At 45.3% G+C, this 13,314-nt stretch overlaps 1 protein-coding gene across 1 annotated transcript; it reads right to left on the bottom strand.

Moving 5' to 3' along the window:
• Positions 1–1,174: 1,174 nt before the first annotated feature.
• On the bottom strand, positions 1,175–11,318 carry LOC117409935 (glutamate-rich WD repeat-containing protein 1). The gene is made up of 7 exons (XM_034016248.3): positions 10,832–11,318; positions 9,749–9,866; positions 8,251–8,416; positions 6,858–7,071; positions 6,538–6,680; positions 2,690–2,887; positions 1,175–1,948 (listed from the first exon to the last, which is right to left on the bottom strand). The coding sequence occupies exons 1-7, from the start codon at positions 11,151–11,153 to the stop codon at positions 1,643–1,645; spliced, it is 1,467 nt and encodes a 488-aa protein (XP_033872139.3). The 5' UTR covers positions 11,154–11,318; the 3' UTR covers positions 1,175–1,642.
• Positions 11,319–13,314: the final 1,996 nt, after the last annotated feature.

Here is a 13,314-nt window from a genome sequence, read left to right on the forward strand (position 1 = left end):
ATATCAAGGTCTAGGCTTTATATTATAAAGACATTTCAGAGGGCTGGATCGCATCAATATCAGGGTCTAGTGCTATATATTATAACGACATTTCAGAGGGCTGGATCGCATCAATATCAGGGTCTAGCGCTATATATTATAAAGACATTTCAGGTGGCCGGATAGCATCAATATCAGGGTCTTGTGCTATATATTATAAAGACATTTCAGGTGGCTGGATAGCATCAATGTCCATCTATAATAAAATGTGTGTTGCTTTGACTGCGTTCAAGAGCAGCTCTTCTGTTCACGTTACTGCAGGCGTGTGTAACATAGGCTATATGATCTCTTATATTAGAGTACAGTACCTTTAATGAGTGTAGGTAGCTGCAGTGTTGAGGATGAAAGTGAGTCTGTTTTCTCTGCAACAGGGTTGAAACTGAGAAGTGGAATAGCAGAGTGCCAGTCAGGCTCAGACACCGGTATTTTCATGCAGCAGCAGCAGCAGCAGCAGAGTCCTGTTTCTGTGTGTTTGAAGTGTGTTCGGATAGCAAACCAGCAAAGTCAAAATTGAAAACGGAGAGTGATTGTGAAGCACCTGGTTTCAGATGGAAGTTATGCAGTGGTGGTTCTGATCCAGAAACACGTACACAACATTGCAGAACATTAATATAGTTTACAAACACTCCCAGCAGTGTAAAAATATACAATCGCAGAAAACAGTGTTACAAAACAACCTGTTCACAAGCAGAGCAGCAGACAATATCAAACACAGGGTTTAATAATATTCTTTTAAAGTGAGACAATATCAAACACAGGGTTTAATAATATTCTTTTAAAGTGAGACAATATCAAACACAGGGTTTAATAATATTCTTTTAAAGTGAGACCATATTTAACTTAAAAGTAATGTTTTTCATGGGAAGGAATGAAGACTCCCATTGCATAGCAGTCTGATCCATTCCTGGTTTTGCTATGCATTTAATAAGACACCCCTGAGCGTGTTGCCAGTACCCACTGTGGCTAATCAAGCTGGTTGTAAAACCTGGAACGGATGACTGCTGTGCAATAGGAGGCTTATTTCCTTCCCTGCTGCTGTAATTTCACACAAGCAAGAGATATTTTTAATAGTAATGACACTTATTTACATTTTTTGTATTTCACATTTTTACAAGAAAAACACTGAACCAGAGAATATTTTAAAGATATATTTATTTATTTTTTCATTTTGCGAGGGGTGGGATTAGCATACAGACATTTATTTTTCTCGCGTCCCCCTTTACCTGTTACGCTCTTTACAATCGTCCCGGGTGTGTCTGTGTTCTGCTCCTCCGATGTGGAATTTAAATAATGTTTGATTTAAAGTCAGAGTCTAGATGGCTTTAGTTTCATAACGTACTGTAAGATTAAACAGAACACAGCAGGTTATGAAACTATACAAGGTGTCGGCCATCTTAGCTGTAGTACCTCCATAGCCCACAATGGGAAGCTGGCTCCGTGTCAGAGCCAAAATGTCTCCAGTAACCAACTCTAAGCTACAAAATAAAGCAGATGATGAATGGTTATTATGAAACTGCACACAATATTGGCCATCTTGGCTCTAACTGCCCAACAGTTCACAATGGGAGTCCGTCTCCGTATCAGAGCTGTCATGGCGTCCGATTCACACGGAGATGGTCCGGAACACGTTGAACCCGGAGAGCGCGGTGCAGATGAGCACCCCGCTGTTCTGGGGGTGCCAGTGCACCTCCTTGACCTCCGTCTGACCCTGGTGCAGGAAGAGGACCTGGGGGGGCAGGGTGGGGAGCCCTGCCTCCGTGCCGGGGTCACATGACTCCACCGAGAGATCCCATTGGCCGACGACGTCGTCGGAGCCGGCAGAAGCGAAAACGCTGCCGTCAGTGGGGTGCCACTCGACTGAGGAGACGGGGGCAGAGTGCAACTTGAAACTGGCCACGGGACGTCCCGCCTGGGGACAGAACACAGAAAACAATGAGGGGATCATTACGAGATCCACAGCGCAGGAACAACCAGAACGGTGCCAGTTTAATAAGGAGTAGATTACAGTTGTATCCCATGCATGCCACCCTGACTAACAGTACTTCTAATAATAATAATAATAATAATAATAATAATAATAATAATATCCATCCTGAGAGGTGTCCTCATCAAGAGTCCCCATTGACCAGGAATGGTACTCCCCATGCACGAACAAAAAAAAGGTCTATGAATTCTGAGGGGTGTTCTGTTTTTTCAGTTTTGTTAAATCCAGTCCAGATTAACCCCCCCCCCCCCCATAACACCAGTTATGGTATAGTTCACCCCAGTCTTTTGTTTCAGTCTACAGGGTGTAGTTTTTTTTTTTTTTCTTGGCCCTAATCCAATCCAATACTCTCCCCCCCCCCCTCCTCCTCTGCTGAGAAATGGTATGCCCCACACATTAACAAAAAGAGTCGGCTCCAGTCTGAGGGGTGTATTATATTTGTTTCTTTATGTATTTAAGTCTTGGCCCTTATCCAGATCCCCTTGGACTAGGAATGGTGTAACCCACCCAACTCACTACAAAAAAAAGCTCTGGAAATGATCCAGTCCGAGGGGTGTTTCTTTTGTTTTAAGTCTCGGCCCCAAAACAGACCCCCCCCCCCCCGTCCCCCTTGACCCACATCTCTCTATGAATAGTTTAATCCGGTCTGAGGTTTTTCTTGTTTACCTTGAACTGTCTGAGATCCCACACCTTGAGAAGACCGTCGTCCCCCCCGGACAGCAGGAATGGTTCGTTCCGGTTCCAGCTGATCACGTTCACGTCGGAGGAGTGCGCCTGACTGACTGAGAGCATGCAGGCCTTGGAGGGGGGGGCGCGGGTGTCCCAAATCCGAATCGAGGTGTCCACCGAACATGAGGCAAAGACCTGGGACGGGTGCGGGAGAGAGACTAACAGTTGTCCTGCAGCCAGACAAATTCTACCACAACTATCAGACAAGTGCTTCTCTCGAAATATTTCTAAACATCAGCGTTACAGGCAGACGTACAGACAGAAAGACAGACCCACCCCCAGATTCTGATCCTCTGATAACCTGCTCAAGAACAAAGGAGCTGCTCCTGTTTTAGATCATGTGGTCGTCAGCACCTGGCCACATCCTGCACATGTTTTGTTACAGTTCTCCTCCAATCAGGTCGCGGTAACCAGTGCAGCCACATTCTCGTGTGGCAGGTGGAGGGAAGCACACACACCCAGCAGAGATCTTTGTTAGAATCCCTGCTTTTAAGCTAATACAAATATTATAGTGAACCCGTAGTGTGCAGGGTGTCTCTTACACCTGCAGTTTGGACAAGAGAACTGTGAAGGGAAGCCGAGCTGCTCAGACTGTGTGAAATGACATCTCTTATATAACAAGATACACTTTACACACACAGATTCACATTAGAAATCACCCACATTAAGATTCTACTAAAGAGTAGCTTTACATGTGTTTTTATTTTTGTAAAACATCATTTATCCCCCCCCTCCCCCCTCCCATTTGTGAAATGACTCAGTCCAGAATCTGCTGCCACAGTCCCTGAATAATGCGTGCAGGTTTACAGGTGTTGTGTCGTGGTGAGACTATGTATTAAAAACAGTAATGCATTTGCGCCAGTAGCACTAAAGCATTAAGGATTAAACGTATGTTATTTTGTTCAGAGTGTAGCGGTTTCGTTTCTTGCTTTTCTATTTCTGTAATGTTGTTAATATTTTCTTAAAGGTACCTGGTATGTGTGTTTTTTAAACATTGGAATCAGGTGTAGTGTTTGTTCTACGAATTTATAATTACAATAATAATTACACACTCATACAACAGATAGAAAGGTACATGTGCAGGCTCCTGCCCTGGCACGGTGTGTTTTGTACAATTCTCTGTTTTTGCTTCTGCTACCTCATTACCACGGCCCCCTGCTGGTGATGAGTCCCCCTGCTGGTGAAGGGGGTGTAGTGCAGGCGATCGTGCGCAGGCAGGTCACACATTTCAACATGTATCTGAGCCGATCGACATGACACTTGATATTAACATCACTTAACATGAGTCGCTGAGAATATCTGGGGATACAAGGGTCTGTCTGTCTGTCTGTCTGTCTGTACATCTCTACTTCCATTTCTGCATCTCTGAAGAAGTGCTTATCCATTTGTCATCAATCTTAGTATCCACATCACTCAGCAGAATGTCACTGCCCTGACTTACTCTTAGTGTTCCGTGCTTTCGGTTTTTATCTTTAAAAAAATATTCCGGGAATTTTTCGGAGATTATTTTATATATATTAAAATGGGGATAAAATCAGTAAAAAATTGAAATTGAAACATCGGTAAAAAATTAGGGGGAAAAAATCTCAGGATCCTCACTTTACATGTGGAATATGATGCGTAGCAGTTCTGGTTTCTCATTAGGTTCAATGTCCCTGGCATGTATGATGAAGCAGAATCTCTGCAAGTCGAAGCCACATTTTCCCAGGTTAGCTGGTGCTTTGAGAACGTTTGGGCAATCGCTGTACTGATGGAAACAGTATCTACAGAAGGTATGAACATGACATCAGCACAAAACAAGCCAGGTTTATTCACCTTGAAATCATAAAAATGAAGTAAAATTGACAGAACTGGGCGGTGCAAGCCATCGGGAGACGCGTCAAAAATCACACTGGACATTTCCATCAATGCGTTCCATAAGTTTACCAACTAAAACATCACAATTTTCTATCAAATATTTACGATTAACCCTTTGCAGTCCATTGATTAAGTGCGTCTCAGGCGCGTCAGGTCCAATTTATTTTCACACGCGCAGTTAATTTTAGACGCGCTGTTTAAAAGTATTTATTTTCCACAGTCAAACGGGTTTAACCCTTTACGGTCCTATGTCGGACCTGGTCCAACATTGCAATTTTCCCTTTCCGGTCCATTGTCGGACCCTGTCCGACATCATCAAAAAAACGCAAAAAACAGGTTTCTAGTCGTTTTTTCTCCGAAAAAAGCCGAGATAACCATTCAATGGCCGAGTGGGAGCGACAGGAGCCGAGACAAGCCGAAAAAAAAAGGGCGTATCTCATGAATAGTCATACATGCCCCTGGCATCAGATAACGGCGGCCATAAGGAAACAAGCTGGCTGTGACTGCATCAGCGCACAGAGAATATCACGGACATTTGCTGAGCTTTTTTGAGATGTTATAGTAATAAAATAATGACTCGAATCGCATTATTGAGGAGTTTGGTGATAAAACGAGTGATCAGGAGATGATTGATCGGTATGTGCGACTATTATTATTATTATTATTATTATTTATTTCTTAGCATATGTGAAAGCTATAGTGAACGAAAGGGTGGGGCGGGGCTGGAGATGCCTAGTGAGTGCTTTGTTGACATGCAGGGCCTTTTAAACCCGTTTGACTGTGGAAAAAAAATACTTTTAGACAGCGCGTCTAAAACTAACGTGTGAAAATAAATTGGACTTGACGCGCCTGCCACGCACTTAATAAATGGAGTGCAAAGGGTTAAAAGGCAGTGTTTTATGATGGACAGACAGTACTGTTGCACAAAGTCACAGATACATACCTCTGCAATACACAGTGGCTGTCCAGCAAAGCACAGCGCTCTAAAAGTCACATAAATTGATTGCTTGCCTCTCACTTCACTGTCTTGTTTTAGTTTAATGTGTCACTTTATTTTTCAGTATGTTCTTTTATTGTCAGTGCGAACATGTACCTCAATGCAGCAGTATCTGCAGCGCTGTGCATCCTCTGCCTCATCTGACACACTTCTGCTATTTTTTATTTTTGTATACTTGGAAACATTCGTTTTCTTTTGAATATTCAAAACATTCCTCATCCACTAAAAATATTGTATTTTCATGTAAGTATTTCAATTTAGTTTTTGATCAAGCTAGTAGTTACTACGTCCAGCAATTGCCACAATAATCAGACTCTGATTGGCCAACACAATCAGGTGTTAATGTGTTTGTGAAGTGACAGAGAACCACGTCTGCACGTTATTTGATCCCCTGACGTCTAAACGTCTGCTGTATCCTAAGATACAGTGTAGAGCTGCTTATTACAATGTCAGAGTCAAAATAAAACAGCATTTTAAATCAAATATTGTGTGTTTCCTAGAAAACAGTACTGGGAAAAAAAATTGAATAATTGACAGTAAAAACCGACGTCTAGTTGAAGAAAAAAGAATCCTGTAATTTTGCGGTAAAATTCGGAATAAACTGGAAACGCGGAACACTACTTATCAGATACTGTTCAGGACATGACATGTTCGTGGTTAGTGATTAACTTTCTCCCCACACGGAGAGCTCTGATTGTGAATGTGCAGCCGTGGCGATGGGGGAAGGATGTCACAGTCAGGCTTGTTCATTCAAATAAAGACTCATTCAACACATTCAGGCTCCAGCCAAAACACTTTGTGAAAAGGGTAGAGGGGAAGCGAGGCGGGGAATAATATTAGAGTTGTGCTGCTGTGCATTGACAGGTGAAGCTGTGCGACAGCTATATGCTTCCCCTCCTACCAGGAACAGATGTTAATGAGCGGAACTCACCGTGGGTTCCGTGGGAGACCATTGGATGTCTTCGACAGAGTGGGTGTGGCCTGCAAAGGGGCGTTGGTCTACATGCCATGCCCCTCCTTCCCTGGGCTCCCAAACGTGGATGTGCTTCTTACAGTCTCCTGTTGCTAGGCGACCTGCGCACACACACACACACACACACACACAGACAATAGCAGTTAAACACAGACACTCTCTCAATCTATAGAACAGGCTTATCACCACAGAACACAGTATTTGAGTAAGTGCAATAATAACCAATCAGAAAAAATGCAAACATCCCTCTATCCACGATCCCCCCGCCCCTCTCTCACCCGGTACTTTAGGTGACCAATCAACAGCGAATCCCTCTGTCATGTGACCGGTGAAGGTGAATAGGGGCGTGGCCTCTTTCTGCTGTTCCCGTAGAAACGTCGCCATGATGGCAGAGTCATGGACCGCATCCAGCTGGGGTCGAAGGTCAAAGATCTCCACCTGACCTTTCTCGGACCAGACAGCAGCCAATGGGGTGTCTCCAACCCTAGTCACCTGACAAAGGGGGACAAATTAGAGCTAAATTAAAATATCTAATAAATAAAATAATTCAGTACAGTAGGGCTGTGTTCAAAGGTTCAAAGGTTCGTTCGCTAGCTAGGAATTCAAAAGTAGTTCTAACCCTTCGAAGGCTCATCTCTGTAACATAAACCTTTTACAATGTGTGAATACTATAAATCACACATTAATGTCACTCGCATGCAGTAAAGCAGGCGGGCAGGAGTGTGGAGTAGCAGTTAGGGCTCTGGACTCTTGACCGGAGGGTCGTGGGTTCAATCCCAGATGGGTGACACTGCTGCTGTACCCTTGAGCAAGGTACTTTACCTAGATTGCTCCAGTAAAAACCCAACTGTATAAATGGGTAATTGTATGTAAAAATAATGTGATATCTTGTAACAATTGTAAGTCGCCCTGGATAAGGGCGTCTGCTAAGAAATAAATAATAAAAATAATAATAATAATAATAATAATAATAATAATAATAATAATAATAATAATAATACAAATATTTTTATTTGTATAATGCATATTACTTAAACAAAAGTGGTTGTATAAAATCCACGACCAAATCGTTACACGGAGCCGGGTATTGATGCCAAAGCACTGGGGGGAAGGGCAGGTGCCTCTAGCGGCTGTATTGCTTCAGTAAAATATGTACTGAATACCTAGAGTACAAGACGGTGTAAGAGAAGTGCCAAGGTAGAATAAGTATGAAACATACAAAATATACTCTAACATTAATCACTTTAATTTTGAAAACTGAGCACCGTCCGCCCCCCACCCCATGATTACTGTTCTATATAGAGTATTTTTAAACTACACGTGAATGTTTTATTCCATTGATATGGATTACATGTAAGATAATACGATTTTCAATCAGATAGAAATTGGTAGCTATGGCAAATTATGCAAAAGTTCGACCCTTCATTCTTAACGTGTTCAAAACCTTTGAAGGTCAAAATGTACCCTTTGTTACAGACCTACAATTCAGACAGCCTTCAGTCTCCATAGATTTATATATTATACAGCAACACCAAACACGATTCAGACAGTCCCCCTGAGTTTCAATCTCCATAGTTTTATTGAAACTCAGGGGGACTGTCTGAATCATGTATGGTGTTGCTGTATAATATATAACTATGGAGACAGAAACTTGGGGGCACTGTCTCTCACCCGGACTCTGTTGATCGCTCCGTAGTGGGGAAGCATGGCTAACTCCAGGGCTGGTTTCTTCTCCTCTTGTTCATCTCCCTCTCCCTCACTCTCGCTCTCTGAACCCTCTCCTTCCCCCTCCTCTCTCTTCGTTCCGTGAAGATTGTGCATTCGCATCACCAGCAGCCTGTCACCCAAAAAAACAAGAGTTACAGCATTGCCCTGTGTACAGTACAGCACAGTGAGGCTCTGCCCAGCACACAGCATTGCCCTGTGTACAGTACAGCGAGGCTCTGCCCAGCACACAGCATGGCCCTGTGTACAGTACAGCACAGTGAGGCTCTGCTCAGCACACAGCATTGCCCTGTGTACAGCACAGCAAGGCTCTGCCCAGCACACAGCATTGCCCTGTGTACAGTACAGCACAGCGAGGCTCTGCCCAGCACACAGCATGGCCCTGTGTACAGTACAGCACAGTGAGGCTCTGCTCAGCACACAGCATTGCCGTGTACAGTACAGCAAAGCTCTGCCCAGCACACAGCATTGCCCTGTGTACAGTACAGCACAGTGAGGCTCTGCTCAGCACACAGCATTGCCCTGTGTACAGTACAGCACAGTGAGGCTCTGCTCAGCACACAGCATTGCCCTGTGTACAGTACAGCACAGCGAGGCTCTGCCCAGCACACAGCATTGCCCTGTGTACAGTACAGCGAGGTTCTGCCCAGCACACAGCATTGCCCTGTGTACAGTACAGCACAGCGAGGCTCTGTCCAGCACACAGCATGGCCCTGTGTACAGTACAGCACAGCGAGGCTCTGTCCAGCACACAGCTTGGCCCTGTGTATAGTACAGCGAGGCTCTGCCCAGCACATAGCATTGCCCTGTGTACAGTACAGCACAGCGAGGCTCTGTCCAGCACACAGCATGGCCCTGTGTACAGTACAGCGAGGCTCTGCCCAGCACACAGCATTGCCCTGTGTACAGTACAGGACAGCGAGGCTCTGTCCAGCACACAGCATGGCCCTGTGTACAGTACAGTGAGGCTCTGCCCAGCACACAGCATTGCCCTGTGTACAGCACAGCGAGGCTCTGCCCAGCACACAGCATTGCTGTGTACAGTACAGCACAGCACAGTGAGGCTCTGCTCAGCACACAGCATTGCCCTGTGTACAGTACAGCGAGACTCTGCCCAGCACATAGCATTGCCCTGTGTACAGTACAGCACAGCGAGGCTCTGCCCAGCACACAGCATGGCCCTGTGTACAGTACAGCGAGGCTCTGCCCAGCACATAGCATGGCCCTGTGTACAGTACAGCACAGTGAGGCTCTGCTCAGCACACAGCATTGCCCTGTGTAAAGCACAGCGAGGATCTGCCCAGCACACAGCAGGCAATGCCAGCGCACGAGATTATAACTCTATACAGACATTATGTTGTGTAGCTGCTGCAGTTGTGTACAGGTTGTATATTAGTGTTATACAGTGCAGTCCTGTCCTGTCTCCTCTCCTCTCCTCTCCTACCTGTTGGCCTGGGCAGTCTCTGCCTGGGTCCCAGCACAGAGCAGCATCGACAGTGGAGACTCTTCTCTGTTTTCACCCAGATCATCGCGGATCACATCGAAACTCAAACAGGGAGCGCCTGGGGAGAGAGAGAGAAGACAGACGACAGAGGGGGAGAGAGAGAGAAGACAGAGGACAGAGGGGGGGAGAGAGAGAGAGAAGACAGAGGACAGAGGGGGGGAGAGAGAGAGAGAAGACAGAGGACAGAGGGGGGGAGAGAGAGAGAGAAGACAGAGGACAGAGGGGGGGAGAGAGAGAGAGAAGACAGAGGACAGAGGGGGGGAGAGAGAGAGAGAAGACAGAGGACAGAGGGGGGGAGAGAGAGAGAGAAGACAGAGGACAGAGGGGGAGAGAGAGAGAGAAGACAGAGGACAGAGGGGGAGAGAGAGAGAGAAGACAGAGGACAGAGGGGGAGAGAGAGAAGACAGAGGACAGAGGGGGGGAGAGAGAGAGAGAAGACAGAGGACAGAGGGGGGGAGAGAGAGAGAGAAGACAGAGGACAGAGGGGGGGAGAGAGAGAGAGAAGACAGAGGACAGAGGGGGAGAGAGAGAGGAGACAGAGGACAGAGGGGGGGAGAGAGAGAGAGAGAGAAGACAGAGGGGGGGAGAGATAAAACAATGCCACAAACCTTACCAGATACAATGCAATTATAGTACCTAAACTGACATGCCCTTAGTTAAACTGCAGTTACAATACAATCATAATAATTAAACTGCAGGTACAATACAATTACAAACTGTAGTTACAATACAATTATAATATCTAAAAAATATATAGCAACTCTTGGCTAAACTTTGCTTCACTGTCGCTTCCCACTTCTAAAAGTTAACCACGTCATTTGGAATGGTTTAAATCCGGAACAGCTATTAAACATAAGAGGGGCTGTTCTTTATTTATTTTTTTGTACTTTGTGTCACGTGTTCTACGCACGGGACGACATCGTTAAACACATTATAAAACGATGTATGAAAAGTAATAATAATAATAATAATAATAATAATAATAATAATAATAATAATAATAATAACTTATTTTGCACGCACCGGTTTGGCAATGATGGTACAGTCTGTACGCGGTCTGGTCCATTTCTAATTCCTCTCCAGGCTGCAGCGGCTCGATTCCGGGGATATACACTCGAGGCTGGACCGTCCCGTCTCCCGCCCCGTCTCCCTCCTCGTCCCCGTCGCTCTCCTCCATCTCCTCCTGCTCTTCCTCGCTATCCTCCATTTCTTCAACCTTTTCTCTCTCTGCGTCGGAAAACGTGTCTCCTCCCGACGCCGACATCTTTGAAAAGGGCAAAACCCGCGTCACGACGCACTTCCTCTTTTGTAAGGCCCCGTTTTTTTCAAAGCAGTTGAAGCCCATACTGCCATCTTGAGTAACGGCATTGGCAATACCGTCTCTGCTCTGGTTTTGATCTCGCAAGTGAAGCCAAACGACAGGCAATCTTAGGTAAGGATATTTTAATTTTATTAACTGTATTTAGAACGATGCAGACAGACAGAGCGCCACCACCTTGTTCAGTTTGAAACTACAATATAATTCCTTCTTCTTGGTGTCCTTGTTAGTTTATTATATTTGTCCAGAGTTTAGTTTCCTTAAAGCTGCAGACAGAAGTCCCATAAACCTGTTCTGTTTAACACGACAATATAGTTCCTTATCGGTGTCGTTTCCGTTCTCTATATTATTATAGAAGCACCAGCGCCATCTAGTGCACTGCCAGCAAAACAAAACGAAATCCAAAGTGTCTGATCACTAGATGGCGCTGGCTGTTACTGCTATAACTTCTATGCTTTCCTGTCTAACCACTCTCTGCTCGACCCTCTCCAATCTGGCTTCCGCTCTGCTCACTCCACTGAAACCGCCCTCCTGTCTGTCACCAACTCACTAAACTCTGCCCGAGCTGTCTCTCTCTCCTCTGTCCTAATTCTCCTCGACCTCTCTGCTGCCTTTGACACTGTTGATCACTCTATTCTACTATCCTCTCTCGCTGACCTGGGAATCTCTGGCACTGCTCTGGCCTGGTTCTCCTCCTACCTCTCCAACCGCACTTACCAGGTAACCTGGCGTGGAGCAACCTCCACACCTCGCCCTCTCTCAACAGGAGTCCCCCAAGGGTCAGTCTTGGGTCCTCTCCTGTTCTCTCTCTACACCCGCTCCCTGGGCCCCCTCATCGCATCCTATGGTTTCTCATACCATTTCTATGCTGATGATGCTCAGATCCTCCTCTCCTTCCGCTGCTCGCCTGGTGTTCTCTCTGCCTCGCTTCTCCCACGCTACTCCACTGCTCCGCTCACTCCACTGTCTCCCGATCACCGCTCGCATCCAGTTCAAGACTCTTGTACTCGCCTACAGATGCCTGACCAGACTGCACCCAGCTACCTCCAGACCCTCATCTCTCCCTACACCCCCACTCGACCTCTCCGCTCCGCCTGCACTAGAAGACTGGCTCTACCTCCGCTACGCTCCCCTGCCTCCAGAGCCCGCTCCTTCTCCACCCTCGCCCCGCAGTGGTGGAATGACCTTCCTACAGATGTCAGGACTGCCCAGTCCCTGACCACCTTCCGGCGCCTCCTCAAGACACACCTCTTCAGACAACAACTTGCACTTACCTGCTCCCTATTTTACTGTATTTAATCCTGCACTTAATCCAATCTGTAGTATCTTGTATTTCACCTGCACTCGTATCTAACCCTGATGTAACTATCAACACTGTTATCTGCTCCTGAACTGCCCCAATATCAAATCATACTGTGTTTTAGGACTGAAGTCACTGTATTTTGTACCTTGCTCTTAATTGTACAGTAATTCTTGATATGTATTTTTTGTATACAACTGTAAGTCACCTTGTGTAAGAGCCTCTGCTAATAAATAATAATAATAATAATAATAATAATAATAATAATAATAATAATAATAATAATAATAATAAAGACTCACTGATCTAGCTTGTGTTACACGTGTCTATGGCAGTGCAGCTAGAACTGAAGAGCAGCTCCTGAACTCAGTCAAAGCAACACAGACTTATCAGAAAATAAAACCCACAGTATTGAGTAACTGCAATAGGAGCAGTCAAGGAGTGTGTGCAGGCTGTCTGTCGGTCTGTCTGATACTCTTGCATTTTCACGCATATCTAGAGAAGCGTTGGTCTGATTGTGATGACACTTTCTAAGGGCCTTCTTTAGCACAAGTTAATGAGAGTTTCAGAATCTGGGAGTGTCTGTTTGCCACACATTTTCTCATATATCTAGAGAACAGCTTGTCTGATTGTGATTAAACCTGGTGTAACATGATTTACCAGGAGTTATTGAGAATATCAGAATCCGTGTGTGTGTGTGTGTGTGTGTGGAGGCTGCCTGCTTGTCTGTACATCCATCTGTATGTCATGAAACTTGGTATTATTAGCATCAGTAGCTTCAGTGCCTGAGAATATGAGATTCTGTGAGTGTATGGAGATGTAAGTCATTTCCTCATTAATATGAAGCTGTCATCATAGATTCCACATTTAAACAGAAACCAAACCACA

This window comes from Acipenser ruthenus, chromosome 60 (assembly GCF_902713425.1).
Source record: "Acipenser ruthenus chromosome 60, fAciRut3.2 maternal haplotype, whole genome shotgun sequence".
In the NCBI taxonomy this organism is placed as follows: domain Eukaryota; kingdom Metazoa; phylum Chordata; class Actinopteri; order Acipenseriformes; family Acipenseridae; genus Acipenser; species Acipenser ruthenus.

Bases quoted from the DNA above. Each gene is read 5' to 3' on its own strand.
- LOC117409935 (XM_034016248.3), bottom strand. From the start codon at position 11,153: ATGGGCTTCAACTGCTTTGAAAAAAACGGGGCCTTACAAAAGAGGAAG. The intron at 9,867-10,831 runs GTGCGTGCAAAA...CTCTCTCCCCAG, and splicing joins GTACCATCATTGCCAAACCG to GCGCTCCCTGTTTGAGTTTC. The intron at 2,888-6,537 runs GTGAGTTCCGCT...CACCCGTCCCAG, and splicing joins GGTCTCCCACGGAACCCACG to GTCTTTGCCTCATGTTCGGT.